Source organism: Gasterosteus aculeatus, chromosome 4, assembly GCF_964276395.1.
Source record: "Gasterosteus aculeatus chromosome 4, fGasAcu3.hap1.1, whole genome shotgun sequence".
Taxonomy (NCBI): domain Eukaryota; kingdom Metazoa; phylum Chordata; class Actinopteri; order Perciformes; family Gasterosteidae; genus Gasterosteus; species Gasterosteus aculeatus.
This window is the reverse complement of record NC_135691.1, coordinates 33,426,643-33,443,272: the sequence shown is the minus strand read 5'-3', so window position 1 is coordinate 33,443,272 and position 16,630 is coordinate 33,426,643. Positions and strand designations below refer to the sequence as shown.

At 48.3% G+C, this 16,630-nt stretch overlaps 1 protein-coding gene across 2 annotated transcripts; it reads right to left on the bottom strand.

Annotated features, from left to right (window-relative positions):
• Positions 1-284: 284 nt before the first annotated feature.
• lin7a (lin-7 homolog A (C. elegans)) lies at positions 285-15,606 on the bottom strand. 2 transcript variants are annotated; one of them, XM_078100467.1, is made up of 7 exons: positions 15,466-15,606; positions 15,061-15,134; positions 9,199-9,317; positions 5,220-5,291; positions 2,984-3,193; positions 2,670-2,885; positions 285-1,660 (listed from the first exon to the last, which is right to left on the bottom strand). In XM_078100467.1, the coding sequence occupies exons 2-6, from the start codon at positions 15,095-15,097 to the stop codon at positions 2,670-2,672; spliced, it is 654 nt and encodes a 217-aa protein (XP_077956593.1). In that variant the 5' UTR covers positions 15,098-15,134; positions 15,466-15,606; the 3' UTR covers positions 285-1,660. The 2 variants fall into 2 exon arrangements, with proteins under 2 accessions (XP_077956593.1, XP_040030438.1); XM_040174504.2 differs by lacking the exon at positions 15,466-15,606 and having other exon boundaries at positions 2,674-2,885; positions 15,061-15,140.
• Between the last annotated feature and the right edge of the window lie 1,024 nt (positions 15,607-16,630).

Below are 16,630 nucleotides of genomic sequence, written 5' to 3'. Positions count from 1 at the left end.
TGATTAGAGGAGGGCGGAGTCACGTGACGGCTCAGTCCCCGCTGTAGTACTCAGACGGACCACAGGGGGGAGGCGTTTCTTCTGTTATTAAAGTTATTAAAAGCACAGGGAAACATGTCAAGTTTCCAAACCACAAGTGATTTGATTTGTGAACTTAATTCAAGTCGTCGCTCGTTTTAGAAAAATACTCGTCTTATGGCGAATGTCGTCTGCGATGGTGTCACACTCGGAGCTCCACTGAACCCTCAATGAAGGACGGCGTGAAGGAAGGCTCGACGCGGCGCTCACTGTACACAAGCACGTAGATTTATTTATACAAATATAGTATGTATAACAATTGCATATCAACAGTTTAGTTGTGTTTTTCTTCTTTTAATCTTTACGGTAAGTACATGACCATCAGCTTCAAAAATGTAAGTCAATTAAGAAAGAGTACCTGTGACGTGGAGATACAAAAAGGGATCCGCCTGGCGAGATGTTCTTCTAGAGGAATGAGTGAATGTCTACAGCTTTTCACCGACCGCAGGGAGACAGAACAGGTAAACGAAGGAGGCAAAAGGAAAACAGGAAAAACCTAAGAGTCGGTATCGGAAGCTTAGTGCGAAACAAAGGAATAAACCCGAAGAAGAAGCTCTTAGCACCACAGAAACACCCTCCCTCAGGTACAACGATTGTCCCAAACAGAAACCAGGGTGGAACTACGTGCTCGTATTCAGCTGTCACACAAGGAATAGATTTTAAATAATCATCTGCACGTCTCAGAAAGAAAACGTAACACTCAGAAGGAACAATAAAGCCTTTTTTGTTAAATCTCTGATCTCATATTTTGATTTAAATCCCACCCGCGACTGAAAACATTCTGTTTGTCTGTCGGAAACAGGACGACGCATCCAAGGGTTGATTTGAACCTCCAAAGACAACCTCGCGGTGAGACATATTCTCCAGATACGTCTCAGTGGGGAGTAGTTGTTGCACATCGATAATCAGTGCCACGCGTTGAACGAATAAACTCTTCACATGGCACAAACTACAGAGCTGCCTTACGCTATTTAAGGCCCAGTTTGCTCTGCAAAGCGTCACCGGTGCACAGACTGTACACGTGCACACAAGAACATCGGGAATTTAGCGGCGAGGTGTGAAAGCAGGAGATTGCGTTTTTATTGCTAAACCTACAAGATACAAAATCGTTCCTGCTACAATATAGAAGGTAGAAAAGAGAGTCACGTTTGTCCAAAACAGAACCAGTTTGACACAAAAAGATAAAAAGAAACACGAGCGCCGGTTGGGGAATCGACAGGAACACCCACTGTACAAAAGGTGCCGCGGTGTGACGGGCGAAAAAAAACGAAACACGACACACACAGGAAACGGCGACTCACAACCGGGAGGAGAACAACTCGTAACCAAAAAAAAAAAGGGGAATGCGAAGTTAAAGTGGACGACTTTCGGAGCTTCCCCCCCCCCAGCGGTCTCGGGTGGACGGGCCTCTTTGCTCAGTGATCGGTGGTGCACTGGAAGAGAGAGAGAGTAAGTCAAAGGGTCTTCTACTCGTTGGTTTCCTCCTCGGCGGGAAGAGTTTTCCGCTTTCGGGATCCTCGGCGCGAACGGATGGTCTTCAGGGATCCACTTTTTCCTTCACTTCTTCTTCTTCTGGAACAACCTGCAGGGCGTTGCAGAGGAGAGACCAGCTGAGAGCGATGCTTGCAGGCTGTCGCGCCAAGAGCAGTGTGGACAAATAACTGTGGCCTGCATGAAGTCAGAATGTTATGCTTTTTGTCGACAATCTACTGGTTAAAATGTGTGTTTTCTTGCTCATTTAAGGTCGCATGCACGTGTAGTTTCCTTCCTTCAATCTCATATTTAATGCTACTTTTATCAAAGAATACATCCACTCTAGTTGCTGCTAGTTGTGTGATGCCAGAGGACGGTTTGTGCGCGACACTTGGTCCCAATCTCGAATTTGATCTAAATTTGGATGGTAATCGTTTTGTCTAAAGCAGACGTATGTGGAGCCGTCGTTCCAGCTGGAGCCTCCAAGCGCCGCAGCCGGCTGCATCAATTACAGCCTGCGCAACAGAAGCACTGGGGTTTGAAATAACCGGCGAAATGTACCGCCAGTAAATGATAAAACGTGAGTTTCCTGGGGAGATTTAAAATGTGCTGGTCACCTTGAAGCGGGAGCAGCTGAGAGGTCTGAGCGTGAGACGGTGCACGTGCTCATGAGGAAAATGATAAAAGGCGACGGTGTGGCTGAATATCTAAACGTGCGGCGTCGCCTCCTCGAAAGAGCGTTCAAAACTGTGCCGACCTTGAGGGAGCCAACGTCCAGTCCTGTCCAAAATAAAGCAATAAGCAACAAGAGACGGCTACGAACCCGTTGTCACATGCTCTTAATTGTGTTTAAATAAAATCCCTGTGAAAGATTCACCATATGAAATAAAATACTGCATTTAATACTGTTGCATACACTACCGCTTGGGTCCACAGGGGGCGCCAAAACCGCCACAAAACAAACGTTTCTGTTAGCAGCTTTTGATGCTGCTTCCAATGCTTCCCATCCTATTAAAACTTGGGATTGGCCATTCATCCTGTCTTCACCCCCCCCTCCTCCCCTCTCCTCCGCCTCCTCCCCCACCTCCCACCACCCGTAAAGCAATGAAGCGCCTCACCTACGACATGTGGTTCTGCTGAGAGGCCACGTTCTGCAGCTGCTGCTGCTGCATGAGGATCTGCTGCTGCTGGCGCCGCCGGGCCGTACGCAGCTTCTCGAAGCGGGCCTCCATCTCCTCCAGCACTTTGGGGGTGTAGCGCACCACCAGCTTCACGCTGTCCTTGGCCGCCTTCAGCAGCTCCACCGCTTTCTCGTGGTGCTCGCCCTCCACACTCTGCAGGGGATTTTGGAGATGGAGAGAAGGGGAAGTGTTGTATTTTTTTTTTTCTTGTAGTCACGGTTGCATATTTGCATAAGGGCGGTCGGACTCACCACACCGTTGACGGACAGGAGCTGGTCCCCTCGCTTCAGGCCGCCGTGCCTCTCGGCCACGCCGCCGGGGATGATGCGGGAGATGTAGATGGGGGAGTTCTGCTCCTTGCCGCCCATCACGTTGAAGCCCAGCCCCTCCTCCGTCTTGGGCAGCTCCACCACTCTCGGGTGGGAGTGACCTTCGCTGGCCGCGAAGGCCGCCACCGTTGCCTGAAGGAAGAGAGACGCAGCTTTGGACTTCTCGCTACTAATTGGACAGAGTTGGACAAACCATGGAACCAAACTTTTTTCCCCAAGAAGTAGGACAAAAGTCTTTCTGGAGAAAAATGAACCTCAGATTGAGTCCGGCAGTGAACAAGTGAAAGAATACAGAACATTTATCAGACAGGCCATTAGAAAGTGTGCCCCCCCCTTCGGTATAAACGCAGTTCCAAAAGGTCAGAATGAACTGAAGCTGAAATACATTTATCATCTGTGGAAAAGCAAGAAGGGACCTTTAAAGAAAAACAAAAGCCTTTCTTTCCATCCACCAGCTTCCCCTGACCCTCCGCGCCCCCCCCGACCCCCACCGCCTCGTCCCAGTGTGGAGCTGGAAGGCCCCTCGGCATGCACAGCGTCTCCTCGCCGGGGCCCCTCGCAGCACGCCGACCTTCACAAGTTGGATGCTTTCCCCTTAACAACCGAGTGTTAAGTGTGACTTCAGGCATCCTCCTGGTCTCCATGGCGATGAGTAACAAGGGAATTAGAGGCCGAATTGATTCACTTAACGGAGCAATCAGAGGGAATCGAGTAGTTCAGGTGAAACACGATGCGATCTGCCGGGAGATTCACCATCTGACTGTCCTAAGTGCTCGAGAGGGAGATGAGCTTATGTGCTTTTCCCCCTTTTAGATCACGCGTGTGATACTGAGCACAATTATGTTTCCCTTTTACAAAAGAGAGTGAAAGAACTTAAAAAAAAACTTCCATTGCTCCCATGAAGCCAGCTCAGGCTATTGGCCGTGTGCTTTATTGCCCGGCGGACTTGCAATTTTAATAGAGATTACGGAGCAGTAACTTCTCAAAGTTTAAGGCAAAGAGAGAGAAAAGTAGGCCGGAGTTTAAAGCTGCTTAAATCGTGTCATTACGGTGCCTTCAGGCAAAGAAAAAAAACACAGGAACTTTTTTTTGCTTCATCATTGCAGTTCCTTTGCAGAGTGAAATGACTCTTCTCACCAATATATTCATTTTTCCATCAAAAAGTGCCCGTGGTCATAGGTTTACTTTCCTTTTTAATGTTTGTGCACGTGGGAAACACACGACTCTGTTTGGCTGTGAATCTTCGGATTTTGCAGGTTTAAAATGGGTCTTCGTCGGCTTCCTCCACTCAGAAGAAGAAGAAGACGACGTCGACCTCTAGTGGTCCTACGGTACTCGTGACGACCGGCGCAACGGAGGAAGTCGGGTCACGTGATACGAACAGAGGCAAAGTCAAAGTGGAGTGAAGGTCGGGGGCGAAACAAACACGACTTTCACCCAGTAAATCGCTAATATTTTATCTACCTGACTGGTGTGTCGACCCGAACCATTAAGCGTCCTCAGTGGTAGTTCAGTGGCATTAATCTAAAGTTTCAATTCGCGACGTCGTCCCTCTTTTTTTAAAAAAAAAAATGTCGAGTTGAAGCAGCGAGGACACAAAAAAGTGAGGAGCCTTAAATGAGCAAACAGATTAGACTTGTTTGTTGAATGACACCAAAATAAATACATGTTTCGTCCCGGTTACGTCATCAGCACCTGGAAATCAAGCAGCTGCTCATCCGACGTTTCCAGGTCGAGCCCCTCGCGGATTCAAAGAAAGGTTTTGAGCTCAAAGACGTTCAGCAAGTGTCGGATTTGTGAAACGGGGATGAAGAGTCGCTCAGAAAAGGCTGTTATTTTGAAATATGCTGTCGGCTTTTCTTTTGGGGGAAAGAAACGTTTGCTTTTAAAGCCAGTTGGTTTGTTCCCGAAAAAAAATCCCCAAAACCGAACAACTAACTTTATGTGACCTAATACATGCGTGCAGCCTAAGAAACTAAGAAACAGGACAAAAGACGTATTATTGTGGGATTTCAGAGACACTAAAGAGCTGTTTTTTTCCCTCAGTTGAGCAAGAAGAAACCCGCAGATGAATCTCTATTCGGTTACTTTCTATTTTATTTTTGGGCTCTGCGTTTTTATTCCAAAGCGACGAAGCTGCAGAGCGGCTCCTCCTTACCTTCGCCGTGGCCCTCGCCTGGTACTCCGGGCAGCCGTTCACGGTGATGGTTTCGTGCATGTACTGGTACACCTGAAGGGAACAGAGAGACACTGCTGTTATAATGAAATGGTTAAAAAATGAAATCCTCGGGCCGGGTAACGGGGGACACGGGTTTGTGTAAGTCACGGCGGGTGTAAAACGTGACGTGAAAACGAGGTTTTCTGAGGCAAACGGAATCAATGCACACAGCTGACCTTTCCAGTCGAGACGTTTAAAGAAACCGTAGAGCCGGAGGAAGACGGGGACTGAATGAGGACGCGTATTTAATATACTGCAGCACAAAAGAGGAACTTCTGAATGACATCAAACCAGTCAGCGCAGCTTAAGAACAGTTTGTTCCCTCCAATGAAGATGAAGGTGAATTAGATATTTGGGCTGATTACAAAAAGTAAGTAAACTACGGGTTTCAGTATTTATCGTTTTTACACTGATTGCAGTTTTGGGTTTTTATCAGAATCTTCTCAGATTCAAAGACTTCTCAGTGCAAAAACTTCATGACTTTCAACGTTGTGGCTCAGGAATGAATTTGAATGACGTGACTCATCAAAGCGCGTCCGACGCACGACTCTCCAAACGAACTCGCTGCTCTGAACCCTCACAGGGAAATACAGGATACGAGCCCTGACATATTTATATGCAAAAATGTCAGTAATGTGGGAAAAATAAACTACCCCTGAGCTTCTGTTGTCTTGTTTGCTCATGAATCTCAAAGACCGGCTGAGAGCGCCGCCGCCGCCGCGTTCCCGCCTGACAAGCAGATCTACGCCGCTGATGCGTTCAGACCCACAAACACACTCAGCTCCCAAACGGTACCTTCACCCGAGGACGTCTGCACATTGTCAGGCTGAGCACAGTGTTGGAAACGCCCAGGAAGGCTTTCCTCGCCTCCGACCGCCACGCTGAGTGGCTTTTTTAAACACGACTGCTAATTGCAGTTCTTCGTTCTGCCTGCAAATGACGTCATTCTTATCACTGCCTGCAGTCTACACGGTGAAGTACTGCCTTTCAAGGCCTTTCAAGGCCTAAAAAAAGAAAAATCTCTTTTCATGAACCACGGATGTTACTTAAGCGCGTGAGTGCGAGCGATGCCACACAATGAGGAGTTAACGCACACACACACACACACACATGCATCAGTGGTGCTCTGAAGGAGGCCGCACAAGACAAGCATCTGACGTCCGTCAATGCGTCCGTCCTCAATGCTGAGCCCTGAATAACACAACTAACGTCCGCCTGCCTCTCGTTGTGGCTGCACTTTGCTCTGAAGAACCCGTTTGCCCCGCGGGCGTCTTTTCAATTTACCCTCCTGCCCACCCCCCCCCACCCCCTCCTCCTCGGCTGACGTCTTCACCGCCCCGGCCCTGCGGCGGTTACACCGTCAGCCCCACCCTCCTCCTGCATGCTTTTCCCGATGATGAGAGAGCAGAGGAGGAGGCCGCAAGCCGGCATGACAACGCTGCTTTTAACCGCAGCTTCCTGCTTCCCCTCCCGAGGAAGGATCCTCCACCCTAGTTTGCTGATGGAGGATGCTTTGGCTCTTTCAACCTTCATCATTTTCCAGCTGGTTAGCTCTTCCCCGCCGCGCCGCGTCCTTCCTCCCCCGTTTGCAAGGCTGATTGAGCCCGACAACTCGCTCAGTCGTCGATGAACGCGGCGGGGAAAGACGAGCCAGCTCGTCAAACTCTGTCTCTTTGTCATTTAGCTGCTGGACGGACTCGTCTCCCAGCTGTTTGTTGCTCGTATCGACAGCTGGCCCGTCGTCCTTAAGGGGGCTGATTCCTGCTGTATTCTACTGGTGCAGGCGTACAGTATGTGGGCGATGCGGTTGGGAGGGGGGGGAGTAGCTCGACGGTCCCTTCAGGCTGTGCATCGGCCCTGCAGACCGTCACATGAGGACGGAGTGGAGTGTTTTGAATATGTTTTTGTTTGTGGATGCGTGAGTTTATTATTTTCACCTTCCAGGCTGCTGATTTATTCCTCTTTGTGTTATTATGATGTGAAAGTCAAATTTCAGTACGTCAAAGTTTCTTTCTCGTTTTGCCGCTGTTGTTTTGGCTGAAAGTGCCGACTGATTTCTTCCAGGGAAAAAATAAAAATCTAACCAAGAAGAAAGAAACACGTTAGTGCTGAAAATGACGCTTAACACACGTTTTGTCCAGTCAGAGAAATGAAAGTCATCCTCTTTGGTCCCCGAGACGGATCAACTGCGCAACCCAGCAGATGCGAACGCCTCTCTGCCGCGTTCGGCCGGCTCCTTCTGGGCGAAGTGGTCGGCGTCCCTGCCTCTTGGCGGAGGTCGTGCGCTGCTGCTGCTGCTGCTGTTGCTGTTGCTAAGGCGCTTAGCAGAAGGTCTTTTGAGAGTCATCCGTTGGCAGGCGTGCCGCTGGTCTCCGGGTTTCCCCCCCGAGAGGGACGAAGCGGATCTGGACACCGCGAGACGAGAGGTGCGTTTATTCCTCTCCGTCCCTTTGTATGATGTCGGGGTTTTTTTTTTTTCTGTCAGAAGCAATTCAATTGTTGTCATCGCCGGGGGTCATTATCTTTTCATTATGAGCTACCAGCTGTAAACAAAGCTTCTAATGAGTTTATATGAGAAACACAGTGAAATGACTTAACTTTGTGGCAGTGTTGAGGTACATTGATCCTCTTTTGGGTTTTGAAGTGATGAACAGAGAGCTGACTTTCAGTTCCTGGTTGTTGGCACAAATGAACACTCTTACTACTGTTGGCGTTATTTTGGGCTGTGACGCAGTGCAATCTCAATCCAAATGCCACTTCACAGCATTGTCTGATTGTCTGCTTTCATTCCGGGACAAATTCCGTGTTCACATTGTTTGCGTTTGACTTGCAAAAAGAGACGCCGTCATCCGTCATCCGTCTCTCTGTTGATGTTTGCTTAACTAACACACGGCTCCGGGTGATGCTGCAGTACATCAAAACAGACACGACGCTGAATATACAAGATGAATTGTGCAAAAACTTGATGGATTAATTTGTGGCCGTCAGCGTTAATGAAGAGCAAGAGCAGAAAAAACGGCGGTTTACGTTTGACATTATATTCTTACCTGCAAAATGTGATTAATCTTCAATCTGAGCAGTTTGAACCTTCGAGTTAATGTGATGCCGCTAATGTTTTATGGCCTCTTGATTATACAAATGTTCCGTTTAAATCTTTAACGCCGTTAAAATGTCCCCGTCGCTGTTCAGCTTGCGCCTTAATAAAACAGAGCATTTTCATTACGCTGCGTTCATTTGTGATTGATGTGACTTGAAGTCACACTCTCAGATTTATTTGTTTTACAGCTCATTTCCCCGCTCGGTATCGAAGCATCACTTTTCAGCACATTTTAGCACCAGTTTTCTGCACAATGAATTCAATGAGAGAGATATATATCTTTCACTTAACATCATTTTTCAAAGTCATGGAAAAATTATATTAACAGCTTCAGCCGCCGGTTGAAAAATGTGATGCTTCTTAACAATACATTTGCCATTCAATTCTCTTAATGTGCAGTTAATCTAACAGCACTGTAACTGCAACCAAACGGAAACGTCCAGCATGCAGGATTCTGGTAATAAGAAATTTTATAAGTAATAAGTTTTTGTGTTGGCTTAGGGATGCAGTCCCTAAAGTGCTGTAAATATGACCATAAATATAAAACCAACATCCCAAAACGCCTGCAGACAACTTCCTTCGTGGCAAAAGAGATTCTGCAGGAGTCAGCGTGCACAGCTCAAATAACCGCCTGATGACCAGAGGGCCTCTCCACAGAAACCATCACCAAAACCAGTAAACAACCACCTCGTCGAAAGCAACTCCAAGGACAAAACATCGCGCCACAGCGAGCACATGAGAGCAACGAGGAGCGTGGGCACGAGAAAGGTCAAAGAAGAGAAAAAACAGTGAGAAGGGGTGAGTCATGTCGGTGTGACTCACCTCTCGGATGGCCGTGCAGAACTCGCTCTGCAGGACCTTCTTCAGAGACTGCAGCTTGTGACCGGGCACGCCACCCGACTCCTGCAGCTTCTCCAGCAGCTCGATGGCCCTGGCAACATCTGGCAGAGGGAGAGAGGGAGGGGCGGAGGGGGGAGAGAACGGGTGTGAGCTTGGCACTCGACCCAAAACGGCCCAGAAAGTGATGGGTGATGGAAATGGATTGAGTCAAGGCCAGCTGGGGGCGAGGACCAGAGAAAAGCATCCGTGGATCCTTTGCGTTGGCTTAGCTTACGAGAACGAGTAAGCGAGGGAATAACTCCCCCGTCCAAAAGTAACATTTAAAGAATTACGACGCATTTGCACTGTACTTAAGCCCCGGGGTGCGAAGCCGCGACTCGGGGGGTCTACTCGGGCTCAATGAGTCTGCCAGTCGGGCTGATTCATTTCCTTCCCGGTGGGACCGGCGGACCGAACGGAGATACATAACCGGGGGAGAGGGGAGGACATCTGGTACTCAATCACTGGATCGCTGGCGTTCGATATCTACGCTTTATTCATTCTGTGTGGCCACACATCGAGAGATTAGTGGTTCGAGCGGTTTTGGCGTTGGAGCTGTTGATTTACACCCGCTGCGATCTTCACTCTCCTGCCCCCCTGTGAAAAGGCTGTAACTCATTTCATTTGCTCGATCTATTAAAGATAAATGGCGGGTTGAGCTTTGGCCGTTCTGCAGTGGGAGACGAGACAGGAAGTGGTCTCCAGCTCTGACTGTGTGAAACCTCCACAAGGTCACAAAGAGGAAATGTGCAGCGGGGAAAATCCATTTCCTGCCCCCCCCCCCCCACCCTCCGGCGCTCCGTAGTAACGCGATGGATCATATTGATCCGCTCGAAATTGAAAGCTCGGTGCCCATCGAGACCGAGAGGATTGATCCAACGTTGGCATCAGGGCGACAATCAGCTGTCAGTCACATGTCCCACCCCAACTACCAACCACTACAGACTGTAGTCTACACGAACACAAGGGGATCGATGAGGTAATTGTCATGTATCATGTAGTAATTCATCACAATATTGATCTATGGACTTTTTCTGTGAGGATTTAGCTAATAATGCCAAAGCTATTTGCACAACTAGACAAACCATATACAATTCTTCTTTAAGGGTTCAGGGAGCCAGCAGGCAAACTCGGGCTATTCGTATTCTATTACTCATGAAATATAAATTGGAATAGTAAATTCATCGTTTTGGGATTCAAAGAGCTGTCAGTGTGTGCTAAGTGTGCCATATTTATATTTTGCATACAGTTTTCTCCCTCTACGCCGAATACCGGACAGCACAGCTCCCACGGAGCGCTCGTAATGAGCTGGTGCACTTCCAGGAAGCGAGGGCATCCGTCTCTGTGGTTTATGACCATTTCTTTTCTCATTAAACGGAGGTCATGGGCGATCTGGGGAAAGAGTTTTTCCTCCTCCTCTGAGCCTTTATTGGCGTTCGCGTGCTCATTAGCACCATTTTCTTTATCCACATCAAGGACTTTCTGGAGGCGTTGGGAATGTGACTTCAAAGATTGACTCTGCAGACATTTCTGCAGCGCTTTCATCTGGCTGATGAAAAGTGATGCCTCGTCATTTCCTGATATAATCTCTCTAACTTGAATTTGGGTCATTTTAAAGTTCCATCAGCCTCAGACGGACGAGCTTCTCATCACTAGACGTTGTGACGTACGTGTATACGTCATGTCCCTACAGCGACGTGAGAAAACGTGCAAACAGATCTGTTGCCCGACCCCAGCTCCGATAAACCGACACGTGTCTGACGCATTATTTCTAGCGCACGATATTGTGCAGCTCTGAGCCACTTCAACACCCCGCCGCCGTGCACGCTCCACGTCGACGCGGGACATCCGGCCAGAGAGGAAAGGCGGATTGCGTTGTCACGACAACGACGCTGCCGCAGGACCTTCTGCAGGGTGAACGGACCTCGCCGGGTGTCACACACACAGAACAGACGAAGACCAGTCAAAGATAACACTGAGTATGTGCTCGACACCCACACGCCGCGCCTGTTATATGCACACGCTATGAATAACTTCGGCCTGGAGGCTCACACGGAATGGAATCCCATCCGTGACCAACAGCGAACACGCATGAACACCCCCGGCTGAGCGGTGATACGATGACTATTGACTTTAGCAGCACTTTGATTCAGATGCTTTCATATTATAGATATGCTTGTGCTTCTACTCCCACATCTCAGAGGCAAACAGGGTAATAAATAACACATAAGTGACTCAATTGTTTTAACTTCCAGTTAAGGGAAACACACAAAAAAATAAAAGAAGTAAAATATGATAAAAACGTGACGTTTTTGCAACTTTAAACCTTAGCTGAGTGCAAAGTTTAAAGTAGCAAGTAAGTAGGACACAGGCGCCTGGTTTGGTTCTTAATGCAGTCATTTATATACACGCTTCAGTATACGTTCACACCAGCTTCCTCCCCCTCATCACACATGCAAGCTCTCTTTGCTGCAATAACGCGCCCAAAAACCCATCGACGAGTCAGCGTTTTTGAGTCAATGTTTGTGATCTGCTGTGTTTTCCGTCAGACACCTGAACCGCATCAGCGTTCGGCTGTAGCTGCGTCTCGATGAGTCATTCAACACGCACCCCTTCTGGGTCCACAGGCTCCTGAGGGACATTTCGGACTCGTTAGCAGCTAAATGCACCATCGACGGCAACTTTGCGTGCGTTCTGTTTGCACGAGAAAAAAAAAGGGCTCCCTGGATCTGTCAGATGATGATTCTCTAAAAGCGACAAAAGGAAGCAGCGAAACATCTTTTTATGAACTGAAACTTCATAAAACCTGCCAGAGAACTGGAATCCAAACAAAGCCAAAATCCCAACCCGCCCACTTGTGCGTTTTAATGTTTGTCTCAGTGATCTGAGTAAAAACGTTTGAACATCTCAGACGCCGCTGGACCAAATCTTTCCCACTAAAAATACAGTGGAGAGAAATCCAGTTCAAGCCCTCGAGTGCTTCATTGTTCTGACTTCAATCTCAACCCAGAGACCCGGCGGGGCCTCCGCGGGATTCGCCGCGTCCAGATGTGCGCAACATCTGTACACGTTTTTTTTTCACATCCGCCTCGGGGAAGGTCTCCGCGCTCCACGTTGACGAACCCAGCTGAAGCAAACGAGACGGTGGGCGCAACTGGGTCATCGTCCCTGAGAGCTTTGACGGCTCCTTCAAAAGGAAGAAAAAGCATCTTTCGCTCTCGTTACTCGCCAGAAAAAGACGCCCCTCGTAACACGACCATCAAATCACTCTGGGAGGTCTGATGGCTCCTCTGAAAAGGGCATTTATTGTCTTCATCCTCGCAGATTACCGGACAGCCGATGGGCCGATGAACCTCTGCAGTAGATCAAGTGGGGCTGAGATGCAAATGCTGCGACCCTTTAATGACGAACATGGCGCAGGTGCAAGACGTTGCAAATGAAAGTCTATTGCTTTCGTATCCTTCTGAAGAATTGAATGCAACAGGTTTGCTGCTTGAATTTGGGGTTATTAAAGGTCATTGTGGGAAATTGAGGAAGAACTGAAGACTCTGTGTTGATACAGCTGATAAATACTACTACAATACGCCCACTACAGCACTTTTCAATTATGGAATCACGTATTATGACTTGCTAATATATATGATTTATGTTATTCGCCATGGAGTCAATTATCTTTAATGGTGGCTCATTCCCATGCAATGGATATTTTAAGCCACGCCAGCACCACTTTGTACCATTGAATGCATTTGTGCATCACTGGTTCCCGAAAATGAAGCCTTGGTGATTCGTCATGGTGAGGTGAAGATCTGTGCTTTTGAGTGAAATCTCAATTGGATGGATCCAATTTGGTCTGCACACTCCCGCTACAGAAATGATGTACAGTAACTTTTTCTCTCGCATCGTCAGTTGTCATTTTTAATGTGTGAAATACTTTTGTTTTTATGCAAAAAAAAAGTATGAATATTGTATATGTGAATATGTTACGCTGTTCTTTGAGATCACGTTTACCTCAGTTCACACAACTTACACACTATTGCACACATGTGTCTTCTTTGCTCATTCTGTGTCAGACTCTTGGACACACAGCAAACGGCCTTTAAGAGAACGCAAGTGTTAAAGATATTCAGGCAGATCAAATCAATTATTCACGGGTGCCGGTGCTTAATCACAGTTATTTCCTCTGACAATAACAGGAAGGCCAGTGATGTAAGATCGTTTCATCCTGCTGTGACCCCCACAGGCCGAGTGGGAGCTCTGGAAAATGAACATTTCTACCCGTCCCCTCCCCGCCTGTGTTTGACTCAGCGCCTGAAGCCTCCTGCCTGCACGAGACGCCGGCCGCCGCCGCCGCCGCCGCCGCCTTTTCATTAGCAATTATAGTGCTTTCTAAAACGAGCAGCTGAAAAAGGAGCCCGTGGTGCTGCCTCTCTCAGTGTGATACTATCGTTGCTGCTGCTCCTGCCGTCACAGCTACCAGCCGCTGACAGCTGAAATTCATGCCACACATGTGAATATGGATCAACCCCCCCCACCCTCGGCCCCCCAGAGGTCACGTCTGAATCAGAGCCCCAGCAAGGGACTAAGATCAGATAAGGCTGACATTTGACCAAGAAGGAAGACATGCATCTTCCGCTGCGTGTTTACAGGCCTCAGCTAAGCTCTGCAGGACGAGTGGTCTCCTATTGTTTGTCCGCTTGCCCCGACGGCGCGAGCTTTGACTCATTTCATTTCCTCTGCGCGGTGAAGCACGGCTCCCGTGCTCTAAAAGCAGGAAATGGTCAATCGAGGCTACTATTCCACATAACAAGTAACACCAGTCAGAATAAGCCCTGCATAATAAGTTATGCTCCCGATGAAGAGTATTTATAGTCACCTCCTGTGACTTGGAGGAGTCTAGGGAGCTGATAGCTTTACTTCACTTGGCACGGAGGACGCAGCATCAGGTTCCTCTGCAAAGCCACATTTCACCGAAGGCAGGGAAGGGATTAAAAATAAATATGTCATTCTTATCTTTATGATATTAATAAAGCTGCTTCGAGCCCTCTCGAACGCGATTTCCTAACACATACATAATAGCAGGAGTGTGATGGAAATGCATGACTGTGCACGTGCACGGGGTAAGGGGGATGCAGAAATGTGTGTTTATGTGGCATGGTCTATAATTACACGTGCCACCTCAGCTCTGGGTAAACACTACCTGTCTGCACAAACAGGCGGAGCGCCGACTGCAATTCAGCGTAAAGACTTTGCGTTGCGTTGTTCTTGCGTGCTGTACGGTTCCAACAAGTGCAGAGACAGAACTGCTCGTGTTTGACTTGCACCTGTCTAATTAAAATATAAAAGTTATCCCCCACAACACTGAGTGGGTTTTCAGTAGCTGCAGCTTTATTCTCACAGGCGGAGAGCAAAGGAGAAGCGAGCGGCAACCGGGTGATGTTACGTAATAAAGATGGGAATAAACAAACCGCACTGCGAGGTGTCCCGTTTGTCGGGAAAAAAACACGATGCTGAATTTGGGGACACGCGCACACCAGCAGCGTGATTCCACGCAGGAAACGAGCGCACCGTTCCACAAAACGACCGCGCGGAACCGCTTCTTTTTTATTTATTTGATTATTTATTTATCATTTGGAACCGCGCAAGCTCACATAGCTTTCAAATAACGAGCCGTCAAAAAAAAAAAAAAAAACAAGCTGTGCGGAATCCAAGTCGTGCACGAAAAACACCCGAATCTTCCCCCAAGTTTGAATACAAAATCTTCTTTTTAAAATAACCGCACAGGTTGCGAAGCTCCGAAAGCCTTACCTCGATCCAGAGAGAGCGGTTGGACCACTGTCGCCATGACTGCTGTTTACTGGAGACTGGAGAGACTACAGGGGCTGCAGCATCACACAGGGAGAGGGAGGGAGGGAGGGAGGGAGGGAGGGAGTGGTTGAGAGGGAATTAATCCACCTCCATATAAGACGTGGGTTCATTTTTATTGCTATTATTCTCTTAATATCTCTAAATAAATGCTCATCTAAATGAACGATGCAATAACCTCACACCTCCACTATGATAACAATGTAGGACCACTGTTCTCCCTTACTGACACGGATCAATAAACTGACCCCCGATTATAAGAATGAAAAGTCATTGTTTCCCACAACATGTGGCTCCGTGGTTCCCAGGAGCCCCCCCCCCCGGTGGCCCCCGGTTAGCATGCTGTACCTAATCGACGTGCTGTAAAGAGTGTAGGTGCTTATCTGCGCATCATCCATTCCTCCGCTGCGCTTCAGAGATCGGTTGATTGCAACAACGCTCGCCTTTAAGGTTTATTGGGAACCGGCGAGCCGTGTTATCTCCTCCCTCGGCTACACGGCCGATAGGGACTGAATGATGAACCTTTGTCGGAGGGGGGGGGGGCTTAAGGATTAATCCTCGTGTTTATGTTCCACCAGCCGCTGACTCTCTTCATCTACTGCAGACGTGCGCGCCCGATGGGGCCTGCTGCTGTGGCGCGTATCTCGTACCTGGCCATTCATTGCACTCCACAGGGGGAGTGCTCAACAAAAACAAGCAAACCCTTGGTAATGACGGGGTAGAGGGGTGGTGGGGGAGCAGAAGCACAAGGAGCCAAACCACCGACCTCAGCATGACAAAAGGCGAGCTGAGTGAATACAAAAGTACACCTGAGGCAACGGCCGACACTTTGGCCTCCGTGTGCACGTCTGTCCGGAGCAGAATCTCAACGTCACAGAGGCTGAAATCAGAATCTCATCCCTCCTGTTTGTGTTAAGACAAAAAAAGAAAACGCACTTCAGCCTCTTCCCACGGCAATTGCCATTCTCATCGATTTTCATCAATATTCTGTCATCCTGAATCTGCTTTTTGATTGGAACTGCTCCTAAAACAGGCGGCTGGTGATTTCCAGATGCATGCAGATGTGAAGTGGTGTGCTGGACGGACGGCTAGAGAGGGCGAGGGCTTAGAGAGCGCAGGGAAAGAGGCCACGGGGAGATTACAGGCTCCCATCCATATGTGCTGGAATACAGGCCTGCTTTTTCTTTTTTTTTTTTAAAGAGGTGGGATTACGCTGCAGCGCTCTTAAAGCCCTTTAACTGCGAGCGAATTGATTTCTGAACGGTCTCCATTCCCACGGAAGAAGGAGTGAGATGCTCATCTGATTCGAGCTCTGAATGTGCGTAGGAAAGTAATTCTATCAGTGCTCAAGAAGTAACTGAAAGAATGCTTCAAATATATGTTCAGTCCCCTTTCGATGCCACTATGATATCTGTGTGGTTTATGTGTAAGGGTTCAGCCAGAAGCTGGCTATTATGTCTCAAAACAGAAGGAAACAGCTAGCCTAGCTTAGCTTAGCCTAGCTCTCTCCGCG